The sequence below is a fragment of the Aspergillus welwitschiae genome, assembly GCF_003344945.1.
Source record: "Aspergillus welwitschiae strain CBS 139.54b unplaced genomic scaffold BDQ94scaffold_11, whole genome shotgun sequence".
In the NCBI taxonomy this organism is placed as follows: domain Eukaryota; kingdom Fungi; phylum Ascomycota; class Eurotiomycetes; order Eurotiales; family Aspergillaceae; genus Aspergillus; species Aspergillus welwitschiae.
In genome coordinates this window covers 314,061-339,586 of record NW_020798705.1, presented here as the reverse complement: position 1 = coordinate 339,586, position 25,526 = coordinate 314,061, and the positions used below count along the sequence as shown (strand labels likewise).

Sequence of the window (25,526 nt, the reverse complement as noted above, 5' to 3'; positions counted from 1 at the left end):
TGATGAATATGGACGAATAGGAAGCTCCGGACGCGGAGATTATGCACTGTAGGGTCATGTGTATAGATCGATCCAGATCATGCAATGGAGTATCTGTCTGGCGATGAATGATAGACAGGGGACGGGTATACGGCATGGTTACTCGATAGGAGTATCTCCTTTCCTTTCGAATGGAGAGAAGATATGTAGCATTCTGTATGGGAGGTAGATAAGTATTTAGTTCGTTCCTCATCATCTGTCTTCTACATACTTTGCCTCATCATTGACACCAATCCACAATCGAATCCAAACTTGACATCTACATACTACTACGTATACACCCACCAACCATGGCCGTCACAGGTACATCCTCCCTCCCTGCCTCATCCCCCCTCTTACCAACTAACCATCTAACCACCCAACCAGACCTACACTCCCAACAACCCGAAAAACCCCAAGACCCCTACACGAAAGCCCTCACGCTGAACCACCTCTGGGCCCAAAAAACCACCCTCCAAAACCCCTCCCTATTCCCTACCCTCGCGCGCGCCCAACACCCCCAAATCCTCTGGATAGGATGTTCCGACTCGCGGTGTCCCGAAACGACCCTCCTGGACCTGAACCCAGGTGACGTCTTCGTGCATCGCAACATCGCCAACGTGGTGAATGCCGCTGATGTGAATTGCGCCGCGGTGGTGGAGTATGCGGTGCTGCATTTGAAGGTGAAGCATGTGGTGGTGTGTGGACATACGTGTTGTGGGGGGGTTGGGGCTGTGTTGGCAGCCCCGAAGGGGGAGAGGAATGGGGAGGAAAGGGAGAATAGTGTGCTGGATGCGTGGTTGAGTTCTTTGAAAAGGGTGAGGGATAGGTATGCGAGTGAGTTGGAGGGGATACATGGGGAGTATGAAAGGGGGGTGAGATTGGTGGAGTTGAATGTGTTGGAGGGGGTGAGGGTGCTGATGGCGATGGGGGTGGTCAGGGAGGCGGTGGAGAAGGGGGAGGTGGAGGTTCATGGGGCTGTTTATGATGTGGGTTGTGGGGTGGTGAGGGAGTTGGAGTTGGATGTTAAGTTGTAGAATAAAGGTGTTTGGTTTGATGGTTCTGTTGTTGGGTTGTCTGTATAGTTACTTTGGTTGGATATTGTATATTATGGAGTGGTTGGATAGATCATGTCATCGGTTGAAACACTAATGGGAGAGGTGGGACTATGTCTGAGTGTACTATTATACTCAAACCATGGAGTTCAATGGGTCAGATGATAGTATGATAAAACCAATCACTAGTGCTTGCCGATGAGGCTGCTTGTATCTGCCTTTGTGATGTGATCAGGCTATTGCTGACTCGATTTTCCTAAAGTCGTGATTAGGATTGAAGAAAAGTGTATTTCAAACCGACACAATAATATATGATATATATAAAACACGGTCAAGTGGGAAAACCAGGAACAAACTTAGCATTGAATAACAATCACTCGTCGTCATTGAACCTCCTTCCGGGGTAATTATTGTTGAAGTTGGAGACACCGATAGTAGGCAAAATATAGCAGTTCGTGGTGGTGCCACACCATAAACTTACTAGTACCACTACTAATACGATACAGGCTAATCAACTTCCAGAACAAGCACAAGAAGATTAAAGAACAAGCACGGAACAACCCAAATTGACCACGTTGTGCACGCTTGATCGTATGATCTGTCACCTTCCCGAGTGATAATAAACGATTGTCTGACTCGCGCATAAATTGCGTCCCCCACTGCAGCCGTTAAGGCTTGGCGTTGCTTAGCCCAGCAATAAATTAAAATTCTTACTGTGTGGTTCTATCCCACTCATGCTTGGAGAACTGAAGCTGTCATTGAATCTTTCTTTGTTCTATATTTCATTTATAGTTTAATAGGATTAAGGAAATTTCGAAAAGAATGTAGTACACAAGATGCCCCCAACTCCGACCAACCGACCAGCCGACCAACCAATGCTAATCATACGCCACAATAACCTGCCGACTAACAAGAATATCCGTGTCTCCTGGGGGAGTTCCGCCCGCTAGAATCTGCTTCTGACTGTCCCCATCGCTCATCTGGCTAGGTCGTCGCGTATGATCGGCCATCGAGGTAGTGGTGATCTGGTTAGTGTGCTTCCCCTGCTCAGCCAGCTCGTAGTTGCGAGAATACATGTTTGCCGGGCCGGTGCGCTGAGAGCTGTAGTACCCCCGAGAGTTGTATTTGTTGTTGGACGATGTCTTGCGGTCGCGGAGGATGCGGAACAGTGGGCGCAGTGTCGCGACGTTGCCGACGATCATTCCCAGGGCGTTTTCGGCGAATCCCCAGATCACCACGTTGGTGACGCTGTAGAGGTAGTTGGATTGGCTGGTTAGGGCGACGGTGTATTTAAGACGGACGCAGGCGGACATGGAGGCGCTGTGGAGGAGGCCATGAGTTAGTTCAGACTATCGGGGCAGATATAGGCAAACGGGTCTTACAAGATACCCAGGCCCATCAGGCCGACAATCGAAATCTTGGTGTTGCGGTTGAGTTGGACGTTCCAGAGCAGAGGTACAGGCCTATTTCAATTAGTGGTATTCGAAAATGGCTGGAAGTGGTCGCACATCAAAGCTGTCACCCAGTCGGTGAGAATGTTCACGGCCGTGCAGGCGTAGTAGACATCGGCCAATACGTAGGATGGTTGGCAGTGTCCTCCTTGCTTGAGCAGTTCCGTATTCCAGGCCGCGCTGTGAAGTCAGTATCGGCTGTAACCCTCAGGTAGGTCGGGTGTCGTACTCAACAGGAATGCAGTTGATCAGAATAAAGATCAATGCGATGATGTTCATCAGCACAAAGACAACAATCACCACGTATTGCGCATAGAGGTACGCTTTGCGACCCTCGGCTACTCGGATCAACATCCAGCTGATACTGAGCTTGATGGGAATAATGGCGGAGCAGTAACCGACTTCGAAGATGAGGAAAAACTGAAGAGTCAGTATTATGTAGCTGAACATACTCGCACTGTTCCTACCTTCTGTCCTTCTGCTTGGTATTTGACATTTTGTGGCTCTGCCAACCTAGAATCACGAATGCCAATTCCATTGAATGCGCCCCCCAGACATCCAGCTACCAGCACAGCGAATGGCACCTACGACAGTTAGCCCCGAGTAAAGCTTCGATAGCCCCTGGACGTACCAATGCAGCCGTCATGATCCAATCCTCCACACTCCATGACTTCCTGGTCACCCTGCAATAAATCCGCAGGCCATAAGTCAACAATGCCAGCGTCGTCAACATAATGACACTGCCCGCCAGTGAAGGCGCTGCACCACCGTAGATGGCCATGGCGTCACGATTGAAAGCAGGGTCGATATCAGCCTTGTGGTGCAGACAAGGGCATGGGTGTCAGACATAAATTTGAGGCAACATGGGGGGAAGTGGACATGAGTGGGGAGTTAATACGGTTATGTTAAGTCGCCGCCATCATGGCAGTCCTGATGAAATTCCTGCTAGTACCTGGTCTAATACACATTAGGGATATCGTCGAGCACGCCGAGACAACCATGGCTCGTGGCACGGAGTCGCCATCTGCTCTTCACTTCGGTAACCGGGAATACGAGACCCCCCCTTGGCTACTAAACCACTAAACCTTAAGTGATCGCCCGTTTGGCTTGACAAACGGAGTCTATCTAACTGTATTCATGCGTCCCCACAACTGTGCTAACGTCCAAAAGGCTAAAGTCGATGCGCTGACTCGCTGGTGCGAGGCGCAACTTTTCCCGGAAAGTGGATCAGGACTGCCAACAGCATTCGTACCCTCCGGATGACACACCGCTGTCCGTCATGATCTGCTAATCTAGAACTCCTGGAAACGGAGAGGGTCGAACATTCTGCAACCCTCATTTGACCGCAGGAGAGAAACGGGGAAATTGCTGATAGCGATTGTCCTGGAATGGTCTCCGGCGGCTTGGCGGTCTCTAAGCGAGATGTCCACTCCACGTTCATTTGAGCATTGCTGCTTGGGAATCGTATTTGCCACGGAGACTAAGACTTCAGTGGCTCTTACTATTGAATTGGCAACATCAACTGGGATAAAGAAATCCTTCGCAAGTGAAAATAGTAGGGGAGGGTGAAATTGCCGAAAATCGCCGGGAACCCTAAGAGGTGGTCCCCGCAATTGCATGTCTAACGCACTAAACCAAACAAAAAATGGGTCCCCCAGTCGGACGGATGGAAATAATTAGGAAACGACGAGCGCTGCCGGGGAGAAAACATGACTCGTCGGGCAACTGCTAGCTTGCAACACAGTAGGACAGACTCGCAATGGATTCCAACGCCTGTCCCGTCCACACGCCATCAGGGAATTCCGATTTGCCTTCATCCCCACTGCTTGCGACCGAGCGCCAATCAAGGAATTCCTGCCGATTGGGAGAGTAATGGACTGGAAAGCTGCCAAGGAATGTATTCTGGGTCGGTGAACCTCGCACACAAACAAATAAATAGACTTCTTACCTCCCCATCCGTCCCAATGGAAGAGTCGGAAAACCCCGACCATGTCGGCTGTCATCTGCGCGGGATTGACAATTGCCGTCCTCTCTTTGGCTAATCATCCGAGGGACAAAACTACTTAACCAACTAGTTCTCCTTCGCATCATAGATAGCGATAGCCAGTGGACGACGGCTAATCTCCTGCAGGGGCATCTACTAGTCTATCAGTAGGGCGTTCAGGGGGTTGTTGCGTGCCTGGGACGGGAGGAGTCACCACTGGCGGGGGAAACCCGAGACTGCGCGACCCGGACTCGACCCATGGAACGCTTGTCCCAGGGAAATTGCGTGAAGAGCCTTATTTCTCATGTCGTCTGCCGCAGGCTTTCCTGCTGCATGTTGCATGCTGGTATATTTGCTATGTCGCTACTAAGCTTTACGCTTTCATGGCGGGCGCAGAGCACGAGCCAATAAAATGCGTCTGTGGTGAGTCGGTCAGACGTGGATGCTCCCTTTCTCGATCTTAGATAGTCGATTTGTACGGAGTACAGCATCTACATCCGGCCGGGCCGCGGTTATTGATCCGTCGATCGACAGACAGAATAGTATCCTCGAGTCGGGGTCAGATATGGCGTGGATGATCTGAAGCTATATATAGAACATGACGGCTTAAGGGGGTATAGGGGTCACTAAGCACCCGGAATTCTCTTCCCGGAGTCGCCTCCACACACATGGAGGAGATGTTGTCCGAGTCAAAGGGGTATTAAGTATCGTGGAACCGCATCTGACAAGCCCTGGATGAGTGGTGGTTGGGTTCGCTGTTGGTGGATGAAATTCATCGTCGCGTTCCGCTTTGCAGTAGATGAATGTCCAGCCTGCCGGTAGGGATACTATCGCGTGGCATCCCCCTATCGGTTTAGTCGCGAAAACAGACAAAGAAAATGGGAAATGGACAGGGATTAACGGGTGATGGTGTATTTGCCCGATGGCCGCTATTCGCAGCAAATAACGCGACGCGACTCGCGGCCGGATAAGCGTCTCTCAACTGCAGTTCCAACTTTGACATCACATCCTCCATCTCGCAAACCGACCCCAAGACTCTTGCAATTAAAGGAGCCAGAATGAGACCTATAGTGGCAGATGTAAACGACAATGATGGTCACATTGAACTCAAGAGAGGCCTGTGTGCCGTTCTGGAGACCATCGAATCCTCTGGGTCCTTCTTGACACAAGACCTTGGGCTGGGCCTAGCCATACCTGGCCTGAATATCGCAGGCCTAGGCAACATTCGACTTCCCATCTCAGCAGACGATGCAAAAGCCATTACCCAGTGTTGCGATCGCAGCCCCTACGGCAAAGGTTCCGAAACTTTGGTGGACGAATCCGTTCGCAAAACATGGCAACTCGACCCTGGCCAGTTTTCGCTTCAAAATCCGCTCTGGCAACAGCAGATGGATGACGTGGTGGACGACGCCGTGACGGGCCTGGGTCTGACTGCCCAATCGGATGAGGTTCAGGCCGAGCTATATAAGCTCCTGATCTACGAGGAAGGCGCATTTTTCCTTCCACACCAGGACACTGAGAAGGCCGATGGCATGTTTGCTACGCTGGTGGTATGTCTTCCTTCGAAGCACGAAGGCGGGACACTCGTTGCTTCCCACCGTGGTTGGAAGATCGCATGGTCAACTGCATCATCCTCTGAATTTAGCTTCTCGTGGGCTGCTTGGTATGCGGATGTTATCCATGAGGTGAGACCCGTCACCTCTGGATATAGAGTGGCTCTGGTGTACAATTTGATTCATCGCCCATTAGTTGGGCTTGGTATTTCCGGTGTTCAAACAGACAAGCTAACTCATCTACTTGAATCCTGGGTCTCCGATTGCAGTGGAAATGGGCAATCCGATCACTCAGCTTGGGATCATCATATCAATGGTGACTGCCCACCAGCACTTGTCTATGTCCTAGAGCACCAGTATACTGTTGCTGAACTTAGCTTTGATCGACTGAAAGGAGTAGATCAAGTTCGTTTTGGAGAACTCCAAAAGGCATGTCAGGGATTTGATTTCGACTTATACCTAGCCAATATTGAGAAGACCAGAATGGGTGGCGTCGATGGACGGTACGGGAACAGTTATTGGAAAGCTCACAATGCGCTAGAGGATGTGCTCGGAGGCAATCAGAAGTTCTTATCAGTGGTGGACGCGTCAGGGTCGGAAGTCGGAAAGCATTTGCCATTCCACGGGAAATTGCTGATTCAAGAGGATTTCTTCTCGAATCGACTTCCGGATGATGAAAAATACCAAGGCTTTACGGGCAACGAAGCGGCTAAGGCAACCCGTGTTTACCGAGCGACAGTAAGTCTTCATGCCGCTAGTGATTACTTCTACACTTCCTGCTCTGCTTTGGTGTATCTTCGTCCTCACAACTCATAGGGTGCCATAATTGTCCCAAATGTTTTTCGCTCCTCGTTCATACTCCACCGGCTAATATACTCCGCGGATAACATTGCAGACCTCCTAGATGAGTGTCACCAGCTATTCTCAGAACAGCCCGATAATGCTTTGACGAAGCGGAATCTGGTCCGGGCCTGCCAAACGATCCTGAAAAAACACTCTTCGTCGTCTGAAATGAGAGCCAAGATTATGCAGATAGCCATTGATGTTGATGACGTGATTCTATTCTGCCAAACTCTTGTGTCCCTTGAAGGCACCATGTCTTCTTCCGAGATTACTCAAACTGCGAAAGTCCTGGCGAAACATGGACTTGAAGCTATTCGCTTGGCGTATGTAGACTTATCCCACGTGTATTGTGCACGTTCTGATATCATTGCCTAGGCTGGAACGTGTTTTTCAAGACAAACCGCATGGCCCCTCATTGCCAGAGAGAGTCAGCTGTATTTCTAAACTGTTCCGGGAATATCGTGCAATCTGCCAGGAACGGGGCCGAGCGCCATCGGTGGAAATGTTGAACTGGGAAAGCGCTATTATCAGCAATTATCTGTCCTGCTATTCGAACGACACAGGACCAGATGGCCGCCATCTAGTGGATGTGCTGACGCCGTTGCCCCAGGAGGGCTTATTCGAAAGGTAGACGGAGGCCTGTCGATTGCTGAGTCATTACGCTAACAAAAACAGAATCATACCTTTCCTGGAGACTAAGATTGAGCGCACAGCTTGTCTTGGGAAATTCTTTGTCTCGGTCTATGTCTACTCAAGGCGTGGGAAGTTCGACCAAGATGCGGTTGATGCAATGCTCAAGAATCTTCTACCAAAATTTTTCCGCGGCTTTCGGGTTCAATACAAGCATACCTCTAACTCTGGTCTTGAATTTGCTGCGAACTGCCGCCCCACGAAACATACCACGAGTATCCGCATCGATCCCAAAACGGTAGTCGGGTTGATTAAGTTAGGAGATGTTATGGACGTCGACAACGCAGCATTAGTTCATGCCCTCACGGAATACACTCTGGACCTCCAAGCAAGAGATATGCCTGATGTTTTTACCGACTTCCTGCTTCCAGTGGCAAACGGTGTTTGCGAGAATGTCATTACGTCTGGAGGCCCTTCCACAAATAGTGAACGACGATTCGTTAAACACATTCTCAACAAATACATAACTGGCTATGTACTTCCTGCTCCTCTCGTGCCACCAGACTGGCAGGGCAGGTCATGTATCCTCTGCCGCTGCTATACCTGTGCTAGCCTAGACACATTCATCGAAGACCCCGCCGTAAGAACAAGAAAGGTTCACATGGGTGGAAAGGATATGGAGCACTTTGATCGCCACCTTGACGATTTCTTTTTCACTAAAACAGTCGTCGGACCTGTCGGTATGCAAATGCTGCGAATATGGAAAACGGACGCGATGATGCTCGTTTCCCAGTTGCACGCCTGGAACAAACGAGCTCGTGATGCAAAGGCTCAGTTGGACCAGTTGGATAAGCATAGGTCTTTGAAAGAGATTTTGGGGAATACTTACGACTCCTTGATGAATCACCCGAATCTTACACTTCCTGATGACCACCCTGCAGCTACTTCAACTGCGATTTAGGCTGGTCACCCTATGTCTGGGAGCGTCGTTCCAAGTAAGCGCCGTCAAGAGTGATTTATGCTCCAACCTGTACATACTTCTCTTTGAAAAAAGACAGATGTTGGATCTGTTCGCTTGGAAATATAATATTAAAATATCCGACTTCATATAATCCAGATATTACTCTCTACCGCCAGATAGACGATGAATATATGTCAGCATGCACCGATGAATGTACTAACGCTTCTACATAACAACCTGCGTTGACATCCCTAGCGTAGCGCTACCAAAACGAGTCATAATCAAAATGATACATATCTCGGAAGAGATAGCCAGGCCACATCACCGCGCCACTGCATACTTCATCCACAGCGGATCATTGAGCAGCTTCTCCAAACATCCATCCGCCACCCCAACCAGAACCTCCATCCCGCCCTCCCGCGGATTGGGCAACACCACCTGCAAACCATTTATAACCCCGACATGCGGCGCCCGCACCGACTCGATATGACCTCCCAGCAATGTTCCCCAATCCAAATTATGCAATGCAAAGTCAACCCACGAAGTCAGCATGCAATTGAACCCAGGCAGGTCAACCAGCGAGGCCGGGAATATCTTCCTAATATCATCGAGCTGCTCGATCAGGGAAATTACGTCGTCTGTGTGCTGGTTGCTCACTCGTTGCAGTGCCTGGCGGATCAAGACAGCTAGATCGGCCAACTGGGCGGAAGTGAGCATCTTGTGCACGGGCATCGACACCCCGATGTATTCAAGGAAGCAGCCAAGTGTGTTCGGGTGGACGGGGGGATCAGTTCGTAAGCGGCCGTTCAGGGCGATGTTGAAAAATGATTCTTGATCCTGATTGACGCTTTCTAGGGTTTCGAGGGGCCACTGGACGGCCATTACTGTCCTCCACAGCAACGCGGACAAGGCATCATTGGTCGAAATCCAGGGCACGTCTGTCGGCTCAGAGGCATTCTTGGGGGATGCTTCCTTCTTTAGCGCGGCCAGAGCCTCCGGAGAGAAATAGAAGACTTGAGCGCGGTGGTTCTTGGCCAGCATCTTTGGCGGCAGGCCTTCGGGCGGCTTGAACGGGAGGACGACGTACTCGGGGTGATCTTCTATTCGGCCTGGATTACGGCCTGAAGAGCGCATGACTTTCTCACGGTCTGCGAAGATAGCTGGTGGGAGTACGACAGGGTCAGTAATTTTCACGCCTTGTGCGCGACGGCATTCCTCTGCCCAAACTCGCATCCATGTCTGGAAGGAGTTGCCGTCGCCGGCCATGTGCAGGATGCACCATGTGAGGATCAATCCACCGCGGATGAAGTTGGCTTGGACGAGCGAGATGGGTAGATGTTCGCCTAGATCTGTCGGCCAGATGTCACGGCGGCACAATGTGTCGGCGTCGAAGGCGGCCACCGGGAAGTGTTGGGCTTTGAGCTCGGCATAGCTTGGGAGTGTGTCCTGCATTCGGAGGTCTTTTACTAATATAGGCTCTTCTGCATTTGGTCCTAGCATCTGCAGCTTCATTACACTATCCTGTCGGGCGGTCGGGTCGGGGATGGCCTCGCAGGCTAGAATGGGGAGGCGCTGGGCTGCGGCGTCGTAGCCGGCTTTCAGGGCTCTGGACACATCCTCCAGCACGTAGTCGTCGCCTAAGGGGAAGGTGAACACGTATCGCATGTAGCCTCGGGGGCCGATGAGTTCGAGCGGAGTAAATGTTGGCACGTCGGGGGCGATGGAACCCATGTTGGCTGTTGGGGTAAAAGGGATTGAGGGATTGGCAGCGGGCAAGGCTGATCTGTTCTTCCCTGGGCTTTTTATCTGTCGCTGCAAGCAAGCAGTTCGGACTGGACTTTCCCCGCTGGTTTATCTAGGCATACAGCCTAAGGGGAATGGTTCGATTTACATGGTGTACTAGTAGTGTGGGATAAACAGTATTAGCCATGCTCACTGCTACTTCCGCCAAGTTGTCATGATCACGGCTATAACTGTCCATGCTAATATTGCACATTATCCTTGTTCAGTAACAGGCAACCATCCTCCGGCTTGACACTGCTGCATCTCCTGTTTGTTTAGGGTATCGGTTGAGGCTAAGTGTAAGCGAAGGAATCCGCCCCCGGTCGTGTGCCTCCGGAGACCCACGCCGGCCACTAATTGTGGGCGCGTGTGGCTGCTGTCAGCGTTGAGCTAAAGAGACGGTGGCTTGTCTTAGTATCCACTTGAAATTGGGGTCATATGTGTACCAGCATTGATTGGATTGTCCGTCTGGCCCCCAAGCTTGTAGGCCGATCTTAGGAAACGCCATTCCCGCAGCCAGGATGCTCAGCCGTCCGTAGGGGCCATTCCTGGCCGCTTTTATATCTCCCTTTTCTGTTTTAATCAATCTGCTGGTGAGTTTTTCTTGTCGCTGCTGTGCTGTTGTTGTTGGGGTCGGCGGACCACTATGGCCGTGGATCCTGCCATTGTCGCTATATTCGGCGAGCCCCCGGATGATATTGACTTGACGGATAGTAGGGTGCAGCAGGACAATGCTGTCGTGATTTTTATTCTGTGCTTGGCTGTTATTTCGGTTGTGCTACGCTTTGTTGCCCGGCGTGTCTTGCGCAATTCTCTTATGGCTGATGATTGGGTCATTATTCTTGCATTGGTGCGGTGGACTTGTCTTCACATGGAATTTGTTTCGAAAGGTGTCCGCTAATTGTGCTTTATAAATAGGTATTTATCTGCACGACGTCCGGTTTGAGTATCTCCGGTAAGGTCTATCAGGCTATTGGGGTCTTTTTGTTAGGATTGGAGACTGACGGATACCAGGAGGCTTCTACGGTGCCCGCAAACATGTCTGGGCTATCAGCGTCACCAAGCTGGTAACACTATTCAAGGTCAGCAGCACCCCACATGGCACTGTTGTCCGCGCACTGACATCTCAGATCCTCTACATCTACGTCATGGTATATTCCGCCGTATGTTGCGCCGCCAAAGTCTCGATCCTTTTCTTCTACCGTCGCGTCTTTATGGCCTCCCATGCAGACCTCTCCCTGCGCATCGGCATCTACCTCGGCTTCTTCCTCACCCTCTCCTACCCGATCATCATCTGCGTCACAATGGCCACAGCATGTAAACCCGCCTCATACTTCTGGAACCAGTTTGGCGGTGCAAGCGGCACCTGCATTGACACCGATACCTTCTTCTTAGCGCTGGGGATCATCAACATGCTCAACGACATCGTGGTTTTGTTGATTCCATTCCCCCAGATCGCCAAACTGCAGATGAACCGTCGCAAGAAGGTGGCTATTAGCGGTATTTTGGCCGTGGGCAGTTTGTAGGACCCCTTTCCTCTATTCCCCAATTGCACCAGGGCTTATATTGGCTTGTAGTGCCTGCGTCGCCAGTATCGTCCGCATCTACTCCGTCGATCAATTCACTAAACGCACCGATGTCACTTGGACCCTCGGGCCCGTCTTCATCTGGTCCACCATCGAACCGGGCCTCTCCCTCGTCTGCGCCTGCCTGCCTCATCTCGCCCCGCTGGTCCGGTTAGCGCATATCAAGCTCTCCTCGAGCCAGGATAGCAAGCGCAGTCGGCCAACTAACCCGAGTACGCCGTGGCGGTCTCGTAGCGGCCATGCCAACGGGAATGGCACGCCTTCAGCTGGTCGACGCGTGCATAGTGTTCTGTCGACGAAGTATACTTTTGATGGACAGGATGACGAGGAGATCGGTCTGACGAATCATGTTACGACGAGTGCGAGTCTAAGGAAGCCACACTCCATAGAGTCGGTGGAACGGGAGGGAGGGAGTTCGGTTGATCAGTCTATTATGGTGCATTCGAGCTTTGTGCAGAGTGTCTCGAATAAGTAAGAGTTTTACAATATTTTCATTTGATATCATACTAGCAAAATCTCAAATACCCGCCTCACTTTATCCCATCAACTATTCATTCATTCCTCGCCAAAATCTCCTCAACACTCTCCACCTTCACCACCTCCTCCGTCTCCATCGCCCTCTTCACAGCATCAACCACCACCAACGCCCTCAATCCCTCCACAGCATCACACCTCGGCGTCTCTCCCCCCTCTAATACACGCACAAAATGCTCCAATTGCAAATCAAACGGCACTCCCTCATCGACCTCAAACTCTTCCACTTGCAATCTCTGATTCCACCCCTTCTCCCCCTCAACCCCATCATAACTCCACCTCTTCAAATCCGGCACGCTCAACGACCCCCGACTTCCCAAAACCCTATAAAACCCTCCTCCTACACCACCCACCTTCGGAATAATCGGATTCTCACCCGTCCCGGCCTCGAAATTCCACGGCGACGGCGCACAATCACTCACCACGAACGTGCCCACCACCCCGCTAGCAAACCGGAATGTAATCGCCGCGCCTTCTTCCGCGGTGTGATTCTCATTCCCATCTGGACCCCCGCGCTGAGGGAGGGTTTTCTCTGCGTAAATGCGCGTAATAGGACCGAATAGGTAGTGGAGTAAGTCCACGTCGTGAATGAGGTTGATACTCAATACACCACCTTTAGTCTTATCCCTTCTCCACTCGGTAGCACCGGTGAAATATGATGCTGGCTTGTATAGAGTCCATAGTCCGGATAGAGCAATAATTGGACCCAATGACCCGGACTCGAGGATTTCCTTGGTTTTGGTGATGTATGGGTTGAATCTCCGATGGTGGCCGATGAGGATCTTCACATCTGGATACTTTTGCTGCGCTTGGAGCAAGGGAAGCGCAGTGGTGATGGTGTCGCTGATGGGTTTCTCGAGTAAGATGTGGATGTTGTGGCTGATGAGTTCGAGAGCCACGGGGACGTGCGTGTGGTTGGGGGTGCAGATTATGGCGGCGTCTGGGTGCGGGATGTCTGGTGTAGCAGACAGGAGGGCTGATAATGAGGGGAAGTAGAGCGTGTTGAGGGTTTTAGCCACGGATGAGGCACTTGGGGAGGGGTCGACCAGGGCAAGAAGGTTGGTAGAGGGGTTGGTGATAACAGATTGTGCGTGGCGGGGGCCGATGAGGCCGGCGCCGACGATGATGACGTTGATCATAGTAGTAATTACTTTTGGTTGTGGTTGCTTGGAGGGTGATGGTTGTGTGCCGGTGAGAAGGGTGCTTTTTATATCGGTGAGTCAAGTTGGGATGCAACGGTGGGTCTGGTCTGGTCTGGGGTAAATGCAGTCCCTGACCGGGGCGGTGGATCTGGATGCATAGTAATGCGGTTGTGGATTTGGGGTGCTAGCAACTTTTGGTAGGAATTATGCCTGGCATTGTGCTGGGTAATTGGGGTGGCGTGGGAGGGCCGGAGAAGCGCTTACCCAGTTACATAATTTGTTTTGCCGGTGGGGTTTGAATAGCTTTGAGGCTGGATACGGGATCCCTTCCGGCGGCATTGCCCCCGCCCGGAATCCATTCCGAAGGCTACTATAGCTAGAGGGTCTGGCCTACGATTAGTTTGTTTGGTGGGGTTCACCCCGCTGTTCTACTGGGACTGGGAGATATATTGTCCCGGGAGTGTGGAAGAGGTGTGTCAGTGTTTGATTGTTTAACAAGGTGGAAGATGGAATGCTAGGGATCGAAACCGGCATAATGATGGTGCAGTGAACGGCAATGTCCTGTTCCGGATACAAAACACAAATCCTCTCTGGTAATGAAACCACATATCAGCTGGAAGTGATAACTGAGGATACAGAGGCGCACTGAATGTTCCCCATTACCATAACAGTATCAGGGTAGTGGACTTGGCAACAAGAATCATGATAGGAAGTGGTGTTTTTACGCGGAAAAGAGAATGTGCAAGTGGGAGCAACAATGCCAAGAGAACGAGGTACTTTATAAGAGATTTGACAGAGAAAACCTCTTCTTGATGGTGGATGGTACCGTTGTTAAGCGTTTCCAGTGCCTTGATGTGGAATCCCATTGATTCTCACAGCTTCCATTTAGGCAACCATCTTCGGTTTGATAAGATGCGTGAACAAGACAACGATCGCTTTATGCTTCCAATAACACTCCCAAACCACTGCCATTCTGGATCCGATGTTGGTCTCCTGCCGTTTGCTTGTCAATAGCTTGGCTGGAATATGCATAGGAACGTAAGGTGATTTCTAGCAGAACATGACCAATAGTTTCAATTGCCCTTGACCCAGTGTGCTCCAGGGTCCAAATTAACGCATTTTGAGAAACGAACGCGGTCCTGGGGCCAACGTACGGTATATTTGCTGAAGGTATAGCCATCATTCTACTCTGCATATTTGGTCAATGGGATGAGGATCTCGTGACACGTGGTAATATCATCATTAGCGGAGTTGATGGTGAGGTTGGGAGATCATGTAGAAGATTCGGATTGCATCGTGAAAATCTTGGAAACGATGCACTGATATAGTTATTTATTTTGTGCTTCGGCATGCGTAGGTCAAAGACCTTGACTAAAGTATTACTGCCAGTGCTGACGATGAAACGGACGTGGCTAAAGGGGTACCATCTTCTGATCGGTGGTGTCGCGGTATGTCTGTGCGTATGCTTTGTTTGAGCAGATAAATAAAGCCTGGAGTGTATTAGTACAAGAGTGTGGAATGATCCGGAGTAACTGGGGGTATTGCATAACCTGATGGATCTGCCACCCATTCTGCCGGAATACTTGTCCGGTGTGATCGAATTTAACCTAGGCTACCATCTGCGCATCCTCAAGCTTACTGGGTAGGTATTCAAGCTTTCCTTCCTCAAAGCTGCTTAACTTCGACCAATGCTCGTGCTTTCTGGATGATCCGCCTAAGAGGCGGCCATCAGTCCGTATAAATATTATCCATAGTCGACGCCTTCACATCATCCTCCCTAGACGGGCGATCCAACACCGAAATTCGTCGGGTACGTGGTGCAGTGGCCGAATTGCGCGGCCAGCTCCAGGCGAGCGGTCAGTCTGCATCGGACCATGACGCTTTCGCTGTCTGCCCGGGTGCTTATTAACTGCGGTCAGGGTAACGTTACACAGCAGACAGGTCCGGAGGGCTGCTGTAAGAGTTGATATACTGGAGGTTTTCCTGAAGAGGGATGTTTGAAGTTTTCGCCGCGTGCATGAAACAACACCCTCCCATACTTTGTAAGCAAATTGCTTTTGGAGACGATATGTTATATCGATTTGTAGAGTGTAGACTTTGAAGTAAGTTATATAAATAATGAAATATAGAATGATTGATGCCAGCTGCAACTTGGATGACAGGAGGAGAAGCCCCTTTATATAGGCTTAGGCGCGTGGGAGGCCTTGACTATGAGCAGGTATAATCCGTATTCCACTATGGCAGTGACTGGAACTTCCACGGGAATGTGTTACAGGAAATTTATCCAGTGCGCTCAGATTATCGAGCGTGTATTCACACATACCCATCTTGTGAAGAAGCGGGTCTGATTTCCTATGTGAATATCCTTGTCGCCGCATTAACAGAGCAATGGGTTGAGAACAGAGAGAGGGGTGAATGAGAAGGCAGGATCGATTGCCGCCATGAAGGGGCAGTGATTGACATAGAGCCGCATGTATCAGTGATAAAGTACACTTCCTCTTGTTGCTATAGTAGACCAAATTTATATTCATTAACACGTAGCTGCTGTCACTGAGAGGTTCTGAGCAAGGTGCCCAGACGCCGTAACCCAAAGAGGCCTTGACAATAAGATGTTTGCCTCAGGCCGCGATAGCCGTCGCCAACATTCAATCTCTCTGCCTGCCTTCCCAGTTCATCATCACCTCTCAGGACTCAGTCATCATGTCTGATCAACAGCTTCTTCTTGAGCGACAAGTTCGTCGTCATGCTCTGGCTAAGGCTGAGGAGCACATCAAGCAAACACCTTATATGCATGTCGAACCAAGCGACCTGAAGGCGGCTGGTATCCGCCATCTCCCTTTGTCCCTAGAGGGGGGTAAAGACGCGCCATGCTTTTTCAAACCCTACGAAGAGAACCTGCCTCTTCCAACTGAAGAAGATGCGTTTCTCAAGAACCAGCTGAACCCAGATCATATCATGTGGGACACTCGTGCATTGGAGGTCTTTCTCTTTTACCACTTTCAGGACTGCAGATCCTTTGCATTGCGCGAGTATCCGCACAACCCTCCCTTTGGCGTGTATCGCGAGTATGTTACTTCTTTCTCAAGTCCGCATGCTAGCTGTTTCTCTGACTCTTTTATCATAGGATTGGAGATTTCAAGTTCGGACAGCTACTAGAGTGTTTTGGTTTCAATTGGTATGCTGTATCAGTGACAGATTACCCCGAACAAAACCATCCCCACATGAAGGCCATCGTGGAAAATGACGTGATTGGCGACAACCGTCTGCTTCGTGGAGAGATCATGACGATCACCGATATTATGAGGGGCCGTCTAAGGTCTAAGACCCTGCGGCCGCATATTGTTGCTCCGGTACAGTCCCTGTTCGCTTGCAATCAAAAGGAGTCTAATACTAATCTTACTTTGGTAGATGCTGGTGCTCTCTCTCATGGGTCCACGCCATGCCCGGGTTTTGGAGGCCGATTTTGATGGAGTGACGCTTAACATCCGTGCTTCCAGATTGTACGATTTCACGAGGAAGAACACCGATGCTGTGCAGCTGCTGACGCGGTATTGGCTGGGTGGGGCATGCGGCCAGACCACAATGAAATCCTAAACTGATACATCTGATTTTGGCGTACAGGTTTGGTGTTATATATTTATTGGGAAGGGGCATGGACATGGAGTCACGATGATATGGATTAGCTGATTGATAACTAGCGTCGTTCTGGCAATGACGTCTACATGTACGGGCTAGGTAAATGGGCAAATATCTTGCATCAATTATGCTCCGAATATGGAAACTTGAAAGGCAGATGGGTCGAGAGTAGTACTACTAGGAAGCGGTGTTTTTGCTTCACCCAACTAGCAGACTCACTTTTGATCAGTTCGTTCTAGTAATCTCTCTGTCCTGCTGCCCGTCACGTGCTGCTTATGGTTGCCGGATGCGACGATGCGAAGGAGATGGCGATCCGCCGCTCTGATTGGTCAGCATCCGACAGCGAGGACTCGGAAGGACCTGTTGAGCCTCGGCTACTATATTTAAACCACTGTATGTATGCCACTGATTCTTGCAGAGTTGACAGATCAGAGATATCTGGTGAAGTGTCAATGGTGTTGTCTCACAACTCGCAATACATCACTTTCTAGAAAGACTGACCGGGCGGTAACACGTGGATGGTACGATCCTGCTCTGATTGGCCCACAGGCGGGATGGCAGGTGCACCGCCACGGCTCCGGCTCGACTTTTCTCTCTCCCTGTCTTTCATCGCATCGTCAGGCTTCATCCATCGCACACCATATCGTCAGGATGCGCTGCGCTTCCCCATTGGGATCCCCGTTGATGTCTCCTCCATCCCAGCTGTGCCCATAATCTTCAATCTGGCCTTCCCCGCCTAGGGAATGGAGCCCGCCCCGCTGCCTGCAATCATGTCCTCTGATTCGACCCCCGACCCCCGTCTGGAGAAGCCCCGGGTTGCAGTGGCCAGCCGGCTCAACTTCTTCACCTCCCAACTGAAGACCTCGATCGAGGCCTCCAGTATCGAGGACTTATGTTCCGTGTATAGGCCCTTTGAGCTCCTCCTGGAAACAGGGGCTCACAGTGGCTTATGGTGGCTTGATATTACGGCCCCATCGGAAGAAGACATTGAAGCCCTTGCGCGATTCTTCAACCTCCATCCCCTGACCACGGAGGATATCAAGACCCGTGAAACCAGAGAGAAGATCGAACTTTTCGGTCAGTACTACTTTCTCTCCCTGCGACCGCCGCGTCGGCTCGAGACGGACACTGGAGTGCGTATCGTCTCGCACAACCTGTACGCCGTGGTGTTTCGAGGCGGCGTTCTCAGCTTCAGCTTCGACCCCAGTTTGCACACTAGCCATGTGCGACAGCGTATCAAGGAGCACAGCAGCCATCTGCTGTTGACCAGCGATTGGATTTGCTATGCCCTGATGTAAGCCCCACCACTACTCTAGCTCTGTTACGGCTGTGTTTACTGATGCCTGGCAGCGATGATATCGTTGACGGCTTTGCCCCGTTCATCAGTCGTGTTGAAAATGGTGTTGTAACCGTGGAAGACTCTGTCTCCATCACTCGACCTGATGACATGGGACTCGCCTTGCAGCGCATCTTCAAACTGCGCAAGGAGGTCATGAATATTCGTCAGCCGCTGCACGACAAGATCGATGTCATCCGCTCCTTTGCGCGGCACTGCGATATCTCCGACACCTCGTCGTCGCAAGTTGCCCTGTATCTTAGCGATATCTGCGATCACGTCGTCACCATGATTGCCAACCTCGAGCAGGCCGAGCAGATGCTCTCGCGATTGCAGTCCAAGTACCTCACTCAGGTTCATTTCGACTCCGGACGCATGCGCAATGGTATTGCATCAGCACTTAGCAAGCTGACGGTTCTTGCTTCTATTCTCGTGCCGATGCAGTTCATCACGGGTCTATTTGGAATGAATGTCAGAGTGCCAGGGAAGACACATGATGGGGACAATTCACTCACATGGTGGTTTAGCATTCTAGGTTTCATCCTGGGATTGACTGTTATATTTGCCTGGGTGGCCAAACGAATCGGATTGCTCGATCGGTAACCGATACACTACATTTGTTTGATAGACGTATAGCTTCATCTTACATACTTAATGCCATATACCTAATACTATGTTAATTTCCTTCGCTTAATCCCACGTACTCCTCACGCCCTAACATCCAGCCCAAGCGCCCGCTGGCTCTCTCGCACTTGGCCCATCAACACCGCCATATCCTTCTCCATCTCATTCCACTCCCTCTCCACAATCTCTTTGGTCTTCTCACTCCGCGGCACGAACAGCGCCTCAAACGGTTCCGGTGTCGATACAAAAGCAGAATCAAACGCCATATCATCCACCGGGACCGGCTTCCCATCATCCCCCAACGGCGCCTGGATATCAAACGCCCAGAGAATTCTGGCCATCAACAAGAATAACGAATTCCTAGCAATATGCCGCCCGGTGCATATCCGCCGCCCATACCCAAAGAAATTGCGGAACCGACCTTCCTCCTTCTCCGTCGCCTCGAACCACCTCTCCGGCCTGAACTCCAGCGGATCATCCCACGGCTCGTCAGTCAGGCACATAGACCAAAACAACGGAATCACCGTCGCTCCCTTGGGAATTCGATATCCCATATAAGTATCCTCCTTCCTCGTAGCATGCGGTATGCCACCCGGAGCCATCGACCTCCACCGCAGAGTCTCATCCACAACCGCCTGAATATACACCAGCTTCTCCTGATCCTCAAAGGTCGGCATCCTATCCTCACCCACCACCTCATCTAACTCCTTTCGCGCGACCACCACAAACCGCGGATTCGACCGAATCGCCAGCACAAAGATTTTCATCACCGCCCACGTCGTCTCAAACCCCGCATCCACCAATATCCCCAAATTATACGCCAAATCCAACCGCGGCATCCCCTCGGCATGCTTCGACGCCGCAAACTCCTTCGACCAATTCCACGGCTCACTATTTAACCCCTTCTCCAGATGTCTCGTATGCACACTCGCCTCTAGTTTAAATAACTTCTCCGCAAGCCTCTTCCACGGCGCCACCACCGCCGGCAGATAATTCAGCACTGGAATAGCATCCACAATCCACGTCCCTACCCTAGCCGCGTAGGTAAAATTACCCTGAATAGTCCGCATATCGCGCAGCTCTTGCCCCTTCGGCGAGAGAAGTCGGAATCCGTACGCCAACGCGAACATCAAACTCCCACTATATCTCTCGAAATGCGCGTCGAAGTCATTCGACTGCAGCAGGTCGAACATGAGCTGCTTGCTCTCGAGATCCTGGATCGGATGGTAAGTATTCGACGCGCGGGGACTAAGCAGCGGAGCATCGAGGCGCTGGTGGAGTTTCAGCCAGTCGTCGTATTGCCGGATGAGCATGTGCAGGCCCTTCGTGATGTTGTTGGCCATGACGAGGTCAGGGCGGTCGGCGTAGATGCTTCCGCGTTTGTCGAGGAGATCGCGCGCGATGGTGGGTGAGGTTATTAAAATCAGGGTCTGGCGCCCGAATTGGGCGGACATGATAGGGCCGTAGGTTTTGCTCCATTGGTCGAAGACGCGCCAAGGGAGGGTCTGAGGGGCTTGGTGCAGGTTGCCGATTAGGGGGAGCCGGCGGGGGCCTGGAGGGAGGTTGCGGTCGCGTTTGTATTCGTAGAGGAGGCGGAGGGTCAGGAGGGTGAGGAGGGTGAGGAGGATGGTGGGCATTGTGGTGGTGTGTATGTATAGGTGCAATTTTGTGGAGGAGTGGAGGAGGGCTGAGCGGGGAGAGGGGGGTGTCCTTATATGTTGGTTCTACTCTTATATACTAGTAGTGTTAATTCCTTCCCCCTCTTTGGCTACACGAGCAGGGATATCCCCTAAAAGCTATTCGACTCGTGAGGAGAGAAACGTCTCCTCAGTTGCGGTGGAACGCCTTGCATTAGTTTGGGCTTCGGGCGGGCTGAGGAAAGCCCATTATGACGGTGGGAAAGTCTAATATGGACAGTGGTAGAGGAATATCATCACCCTAGTTGTTGGATGGCTACTTTGGTGTCACTTAAACGCCCATGCATAGCGTTGTGCCGTCTGATGACCCGCTGAGGTGCATTAGCGCATCCACGGGGCACCTGTCACTCGACGCACGGCCGTTGTGGGATGACAGTCTAGCTGGTGAAGAATTTTAATAGGAGTCTATCATTGGTGGATGTGCGATGTGAGGCCATTCTGCGTTACAGCATTGTCCAAGGCATGATTGCAGAACTGATGTCTTAATACGGGAATTTAATGATACATATTAAAGAGTTTCGCAGCTTTGAGTAGCCGAGTCTGACACGCACATGCTGATACTCACGCAGCATTAGGTACATGAAGATAGAAGCATTCCATGTTCCGTCACAAATATGCAACCAAAGAGAACGGAGAGGATTATAATCAGGATAGGAAGGGCTTCTCTTCCACAACGGTTAGAACACGGACGAGACTGATTGTCGAGGCTGGCAACTGCTTTCGTGTATGTCCAATCTTCCATCCCACCATACTGAGTCGTGTACCACATTCTGAAGGAATTCCATGGGTAAGTAAACCAATTCTGGTCTGTTCGTGGGTCTATGTACCACTGTGGAAGACTTATTAATAGGGTGGAGTAAGGTTCCTGTCAACCAAAGTGAAACTCACACTTCTGCACATATTTGTGAAGACGGTCTTCCTAAGTGCAGACTTCAACTTCGCGTTAAACCGTTCTTCACTTGCTTGTTTTATCACAACTGAAACTGCATTGTGTTCCATTATTGGTTTAATAATCCGAATTACCAGGTCAACGTGGCTGGAGGGTCAAGATTAGCAATGGTCTATGAGTAACAGTTGGTGCACAGGCATCATAACTTTCAATTGAATAGACAGTTGATGTATGGCCCCTGCCAGAGTTGGGTCCGAGAATGTAGAAGAAGTTCGGAAATTCCGCCATGGCCACCGTCTCAAATGCTTGTATACAGCCGAATCGATTCCAATGTTCTTGTCGCGTACGCCCGTTACGACCTCGCAGGTCGATGTCGTACTGCGAGAGAGCGAACCCCGTCGCAAACACCTTCCATAATGCAAGTCAACGTCGGTCTCTCGTGGTATTGCATCTGGAGAAGCATACAATCAAATCTGCCGGAAACCTCTTCCCAGTTTGCGTTATTATAGACTGCTCCTCCACTGCCACAACTGGATCATTTGTGATGTCGACATTGGGTCGGTGTAGACATTTCAGGTAACCGTCATTATCAAACACACGGCGCTAAGTCATGCTTAGCATCCAGTACGTGAAAACTGAATATACACGCATGAATAACGGTTACCTTGCACCCGATAGAGTATTCTGGGGTGAGAAGAGACCAATACTGCTCTTCCGCAGATTCAGAGTGTCAGCATATTCCTTAAAGAAAAGATTGGACAATATTCAATAACTTACCTGGCGCACACTTCCTCACATGCTGTCGGGATCTATAAGTCTCCCATCTCCTCATCAATTCCCCCAGCCATGTGAGTTCCCCGAGGAGAATAGAGGTCTCTAGATAAAGAAAGATGAATGCCCGAAACAGCCAGAAGCATACCGGTATGCTTTGAAAGATAGTACTCCAGAGTCCGTTGATCCGGAAGTTTTTGCCGGGCATATAGTGATGTGGGGTCTATAATGTTCCTGAGCATGGATACAGAGCAATGCTCCCCATAAATTTGGCAAGCATACCCGAATAAACTGAGTGATAGAGGCGGCATCCTCGGCAATGGCTGGGATCAACTGGGTGGCTGACGCTAGGATCAACATCTGAATGTCAGCATCCAGCGCAGAGAATAGCAAGGACTCGGGCCACTACCTCCATTTCCAATGACGATGACGTTTTTCCCTGCAACGGAAGTCCCCTGATCCCACCGTGCTGTATGCACTATATTCCCTTGGAATCTTTTTATTCCTTGCAGCATGACATGCTTGGGATTCGTCAATCCCCCCACAGCCGAGATAAGAATTCGACAACGACGAGTGAACTTCCGACCACTCGGGATCTCCCTCAGTCTCACTTCCCAGCACTGTTCAGAATCCTGCCAGTCTGCCCCCTCCCACTCTGTATGACCAACCAGTTTCAGAGCCACGCTGAACTCGTCTGCAACGCCGTGGATATATTGCAATATCTCTTCTTGCTTCGGGAAGAAGCAGGTGAATTGGGGGTATAGAGCGAAGGAAAAGCTATAGAACGCCGCAGGGATGTCGACTCCGCAACCTGGATCTACTCCATTTATGAGCGAAAAGGTGACTATAAGTCTGCTCAGGTAGTCACAGGCAGAAACTCACACTTGTTAAAGTACCATGTTCCTCCAAAGTTAGGAGCTCGGTCGTATATGACAAAGTCCTCGCAGCAAAGTTGCTTTTTGAGCTGACAGGCCATGGCCAGACCTGACATACCTGCTCCGATAATGATCACTTGGGTGAAGGTATCGGTCGTCGATGCAGATATCATAGTTTGAAAGGCAAGTAAAACTGTGCATAGTTCGATCTGGGTGTGAGGCACGTAAGAACTTGAGCGAGGACATCATGCTTAGAGTAGGTGGTCTTAGGTCACGGGATGAGGCATACACATCTATACCCTACATAGTAAGGCTAGCACATGTTCCACTAGCGAGGTTCTACAACATATTGCGATTTTCATTCATACCTTGGTTTCTTAAGCATATTGCAGGTAGCTGGATAACGTCTTTGCTGAATGCGTCCCTTACATATGCTTTCATGTGTATTTAAATTAAATGGAGGGCGAGCACGTCTGTTCGTTGGCCATTTTCATATTTCCGCTTAGTCATCTGCACAAATAAAAAGAGGTCCGAAGAAGGATAGTCATCTCTTCCAGTGATAGGCATAGCCGTTTACGATGTAATGCATCAGTTCATGTAGTTTCCTTCTACAGGAGGGCCCTATTGCTCCACAACATTGTGGTGGAGCTCAGCAAGGCAAATAGGCTACATGTAATGCCAGGAGAGTCCCAGTGGTCATGAGACCTAAGCCAAGGTACACGAATACTGATGAAAGCGTGAGTGTCGTCTCTCCCGTGGTCTTAGGCTCGTGTATGGTGCCCATCATGAAGAAAAATATATTGAGGTTTCGAAGTTGTTTGCATGCTATAGCTCCGCCAAACAGATGCAGCTACAGGCCATGCATGAGTTTAGATATCGCGGTAACATAGTAGAAGATAGAAAGTTTTAATTCTCGCCTGATCCCAATGGAGAAACTCTGATCAAATCCCTGGTTAACAGTATAACGAGCATCTAGAGTCCATATCCCCCGTCAACGACTAATCCTGCTCCATAGATAAAGCTGCTCATCGGCGATGCGAGGAATAAGATTGAATCTGTGATCTCTTCCACATTGGCTATTCTTCCTACTGGTGCACTCTCAACTTCTTTCTTAAAGACCCCCGAATTCCCTGCTCCCAATACCATTGGAGTGTCCACAAATCTGTACGCGCTTCAGAGATGTACAAGAGCCAGCAAAATCAAAGCTTAACATACCCTGGGCAGACTGCATTTATGCGAATCCCAATGGGAGCGTAGTACTTGGCATCCTATGCCATTAATCAGCTGAGGTGAATCATATTAAAATTTGATAGTTGCTGCAAACCATTTTCGTGAACCCCATCACGCCTGTAGATGCTTATAAGCCCTGAGCAGAATATTCTTTGGGCCGCGCGAACAAACGTACCGTGTTTCGAGGATGTGTATGCTGGATAAGGCATACCCGTAGCTGAGGCAGTAATGCCTAGCGAAGAGCAGACGTTTATAATAACACCCCGGCCATGTCGAATATCACGCGATCTATAGAGTGTCAGAACATGAATCTACCGCCACAGCCTATTAGAGTTGTAATACGTCTGAGTGAGCATTTGCCGAATAAGTGCCCTCTGCGACAGCCACACACCGGTCTGGTTAATGTTAATTGTCCGCTGCCAATCCTTCAGGGACAATCGATCAGTAGGCTCTTTCGGATCACAAACTCCAGCGCAGTTAACTCCAATGTCCACACGACCGAACTTAGTGGCCGCCTTCTGGACCGCATTGTCGACATGTACTTCGTTAGTCACGTCAACAGCTGCTGTTAGTAGTTCTACATCGGGAGATCTTTGTCTCAGCGACTCGGAAACTTTTTGAAGACTTGACGGATTAATGTCGATTAATGCTAGCTTGGAAATTCCGTTCTGGCTGAACGTACGAGCCACGCCAGCTCCGATGCCTAATTTTCTTTGCTTCAGCTCCGCGATTAGATTCACGTGATGGTGCAGTCCTACCCGAGCCTGCTCCAGTAATGAAGGCTGTTCCGCGTAGAAGATAAGCCATGGCAGTACTTTTTCAATACTATAGGACAGATAAATGATTTAAAATTGAAATAGAACAGGGATATTTTGCAAAACACAGGCCTGTTCCCTTCCTCATTGGAATATTGATGCTCACAGAAATCT

The 25,526-nt window shown here is 50.3% G+C and overlaps 11 protein-coding genes across 11 annotated transcripts; 5 read left to right on the top strand and 6 right to left on the bottom strand.

Annotated features, from left to right (window-relative positions):
• Nucleotides 1-329: 329 nt before the first annotated feature.
• BDQ94DRAFT_169091 (carbonic anhydrase) lies at nt 330-1,055 on the top strand (the record flags this gene model as incomplete). The annotated part of the gene is made up of 2 exons (XM_026771217.1): nt 330-342; nt 406-1,055. The coding sequence occupies 2 exons, from the start codon at nt 330-332 to the stop codon at nt 1,053-1,055; spliced, it is 663 nt and encodes a 220-aa protein (XP_026627795.1).
• Nucleotides 1,056-1,951: 896 nt separating this feature from the next.
• BDQ94DRAFT_169090 (uncharacterized protein) lies at nt 1,952-3,305 on the bottom strand (the record flags this gene model as incomplete). The annotated part of the gene is made up of 6 exons (XM_026771216.1): nt 1,952-2,393; nt 2,456-2,536; nt 2,582-2,704; nt 2,754-2,944; nt 2,992-3,108; nt 3,156-3,305. The coding sequence occupies 6 exons, from the start codon at nt 3,303-3,305 to the stop codon at nt 1,952-1,954; spliced, it is 1,104 nt and encodes a 367-aa protein (XP_026627794.1).
• Nucleotides 3,306-5,566: 2,261 nt separating this feature from the next.
• On the top strand, nt 5,567-8,535 carry BDQ94DRAFT_177613 (2OG-Fe(II) oxygenase; the record flags this gene model as incomplete). The annotated part of the gene is made up of 4 exons (XM_026772953.1): nt 5,567-6,799; nt 6,878-7,227; nt 7,280-7,531; nt 7,580-8,535. The coding sequence occupies 4 exons, from the start codon at nt 5,567-5,569 to the stop codon at nt 8,493-8,495; spliced, it is 2,751 nt and encodes a 916-aa protein (XP_026627793.1). The 3' UTR covers nt 8,496-8,535.
• A 281-nt stretch (nt 8,536-8,816) lies between these two features.
• Nucleotides 8,817-10,226, bottom strand: BDQ94DRAFT_169088 (transferase family-domain-containing protein; the record flags this gene model as incomplete). The annotated part of the gene is made up of 1 exon (XM_026771215.1): nt 8,817-10,226. One exon carries the CDS (start codon nt 10,224-10,226, stop codon nt 8,817-8,819), a length of 1,410 nt encoding a protein of 469 aa, XP_026627792.1.
• Nucleotides 10,227-10,923: 697 nt separating this feature from the next.
• BDQ94DRAFT_169087 (uncharacterized protein) lies at nt 10,924-12,338 on the top strand (the record flags this gene model as incomplete). The annotated part of the gene is made up of 4 exons (XM_026771214.1): nt 10,924-11,127; nt 11,196-11,232; nt 11,292-11,799; nt 11,855-12,338. The coding sequence occupies 4 exons, from the start codon at nt 10,924-10,926 to the stop codon at nt 12,336-12,338; spliced, it is 1,233 nt and encodes a 410-aa protein (XP_026627791.1).
• Nucleotides 12,339-12,350: 12 nt separating this feature from the next.
• On the bottom strand, nt 12,351-13,771 carry BDQ94DRAFT_15117 (Gfo/Idh/MocA family protein). Its single transcript, XM_026767713.1, has one exon. The coding sequence runs from the start codon at nt 13,534-13,536 to the stop codon at nt 12,415-12,417; it is 1,122 nt and encodes a 373-aa protein (XP_026627790.1). The 5' UTR covers nt 13,537-13,771; the 3' UTR covers nt 12,351-12,414.
• A 2,468-nt stretch (nt 13,772-16,239) lies between these two features.
• On the top strand, nt 16,240-17,133 carry BDQ94DRAFT_169085 (uncharacterized protein; the record flags this gene model as incomplete). The annotated part of the gene is made up of 3 exons (XM_026771213.1): nt 16,240-16,604; nt 16,664-16,889; nt 16,948-17,133. 3 exons carry the CDS (start codon nt 16,240-16,242, stop codon nt 17,131-17,133), a joined length of 777 nt encoding a protein of 258 aa, XP_026627789.1.
• Nucleotides 17,134-17,795: 662 nt separating this feature from the next.
• BDQ94DRAFT_140863 (magnesium transporter CorA family protein) lies at nt 17,796-19,187 on the top strand. The gene is made up of 2 exons (XM_026765711.1): nt 17,796-18,469; nt 18,526-19,187. Exons 1-2 carry the CDS (start codon nt 17,919-17,921, stop codon nt 19,112-19,114), a joined length of 1,140 nt encoding a protein of 379 aa, XP_026627788.1. The 5' UTR covers nt 17,796-17,918; the 3' UTR covers nt 19,115-19,187.
• Nucleotides 19,188-19,195: 8 nt separating this feature from the next.
• BDQ94DRAFT_177611 (cytochrome P450) lies at nt 19,196-20,772 on the bottom strand (the record flags this gene model as incomplete). Its single annotated transcript, XM_026772952.1, has 1 exon — nt 19,196-20,772. One exon carries the CDS (start codon nt 20,770-20,772, stop codon nt 19,219-19,221), a length of 1,554 nt encoding a protein of 517 aa, XP_026627787.1. The 3' UTR covers nt 19,196-19,218.
• Nucleotides 20,773-21,403: 631 nt separating this feature from the next.
• On the bottom strand, nt 21,404-23,540 carry BDQ94DRAFT_158683 (flavin-containing monooxygenase; the record flags this gene model as incomplete). Its single annotated transcript, XM_026768987.1, has 9 exons — nt 21,404-21,661; nt 21,721-21,815; nt 21,928-22,129; nt 22,187-22,324; nt 22,386-22,432; nt 22,499-22,715; nt 22,775-22,839; nt 22,902-23,309; nt 23,375-23,540. 9 exons carry the CDS (start codon nt 23,538-23,540, stop codon nt 21,404-21,406), a joined length of 1,596 nt encoding a protein of 531 aa, XP_026627786.1.
• Nucleotides 23,541-24,339: 799 nt separating this feature from the next.
• BDQ94DRAFT_177609 (SDR family NAD(P)-dependent oxidoreductase) lies at nt 24,340-25,404 on the bottom strand (the record flags this gene model as incomplete). The annotated part of the gene is made up of 6 exons (XM_026772951.1): nt 24,340-24,529; nt 24,583-24,635; nt 24,692-24,714; nt 24,773-24,885; nt 24,940-25,300; nt 25,356-25,404. 6 exons carry the CDS (start codon nt 25,402-25,404, stop codon nt 24,340-24,342), a joined length of 789 nt encoding a protein of 262 aa, XP_026627785.1.
• Between the last annotated feature and the right edge of the window lie 122 nt (nt 25,405-25,526).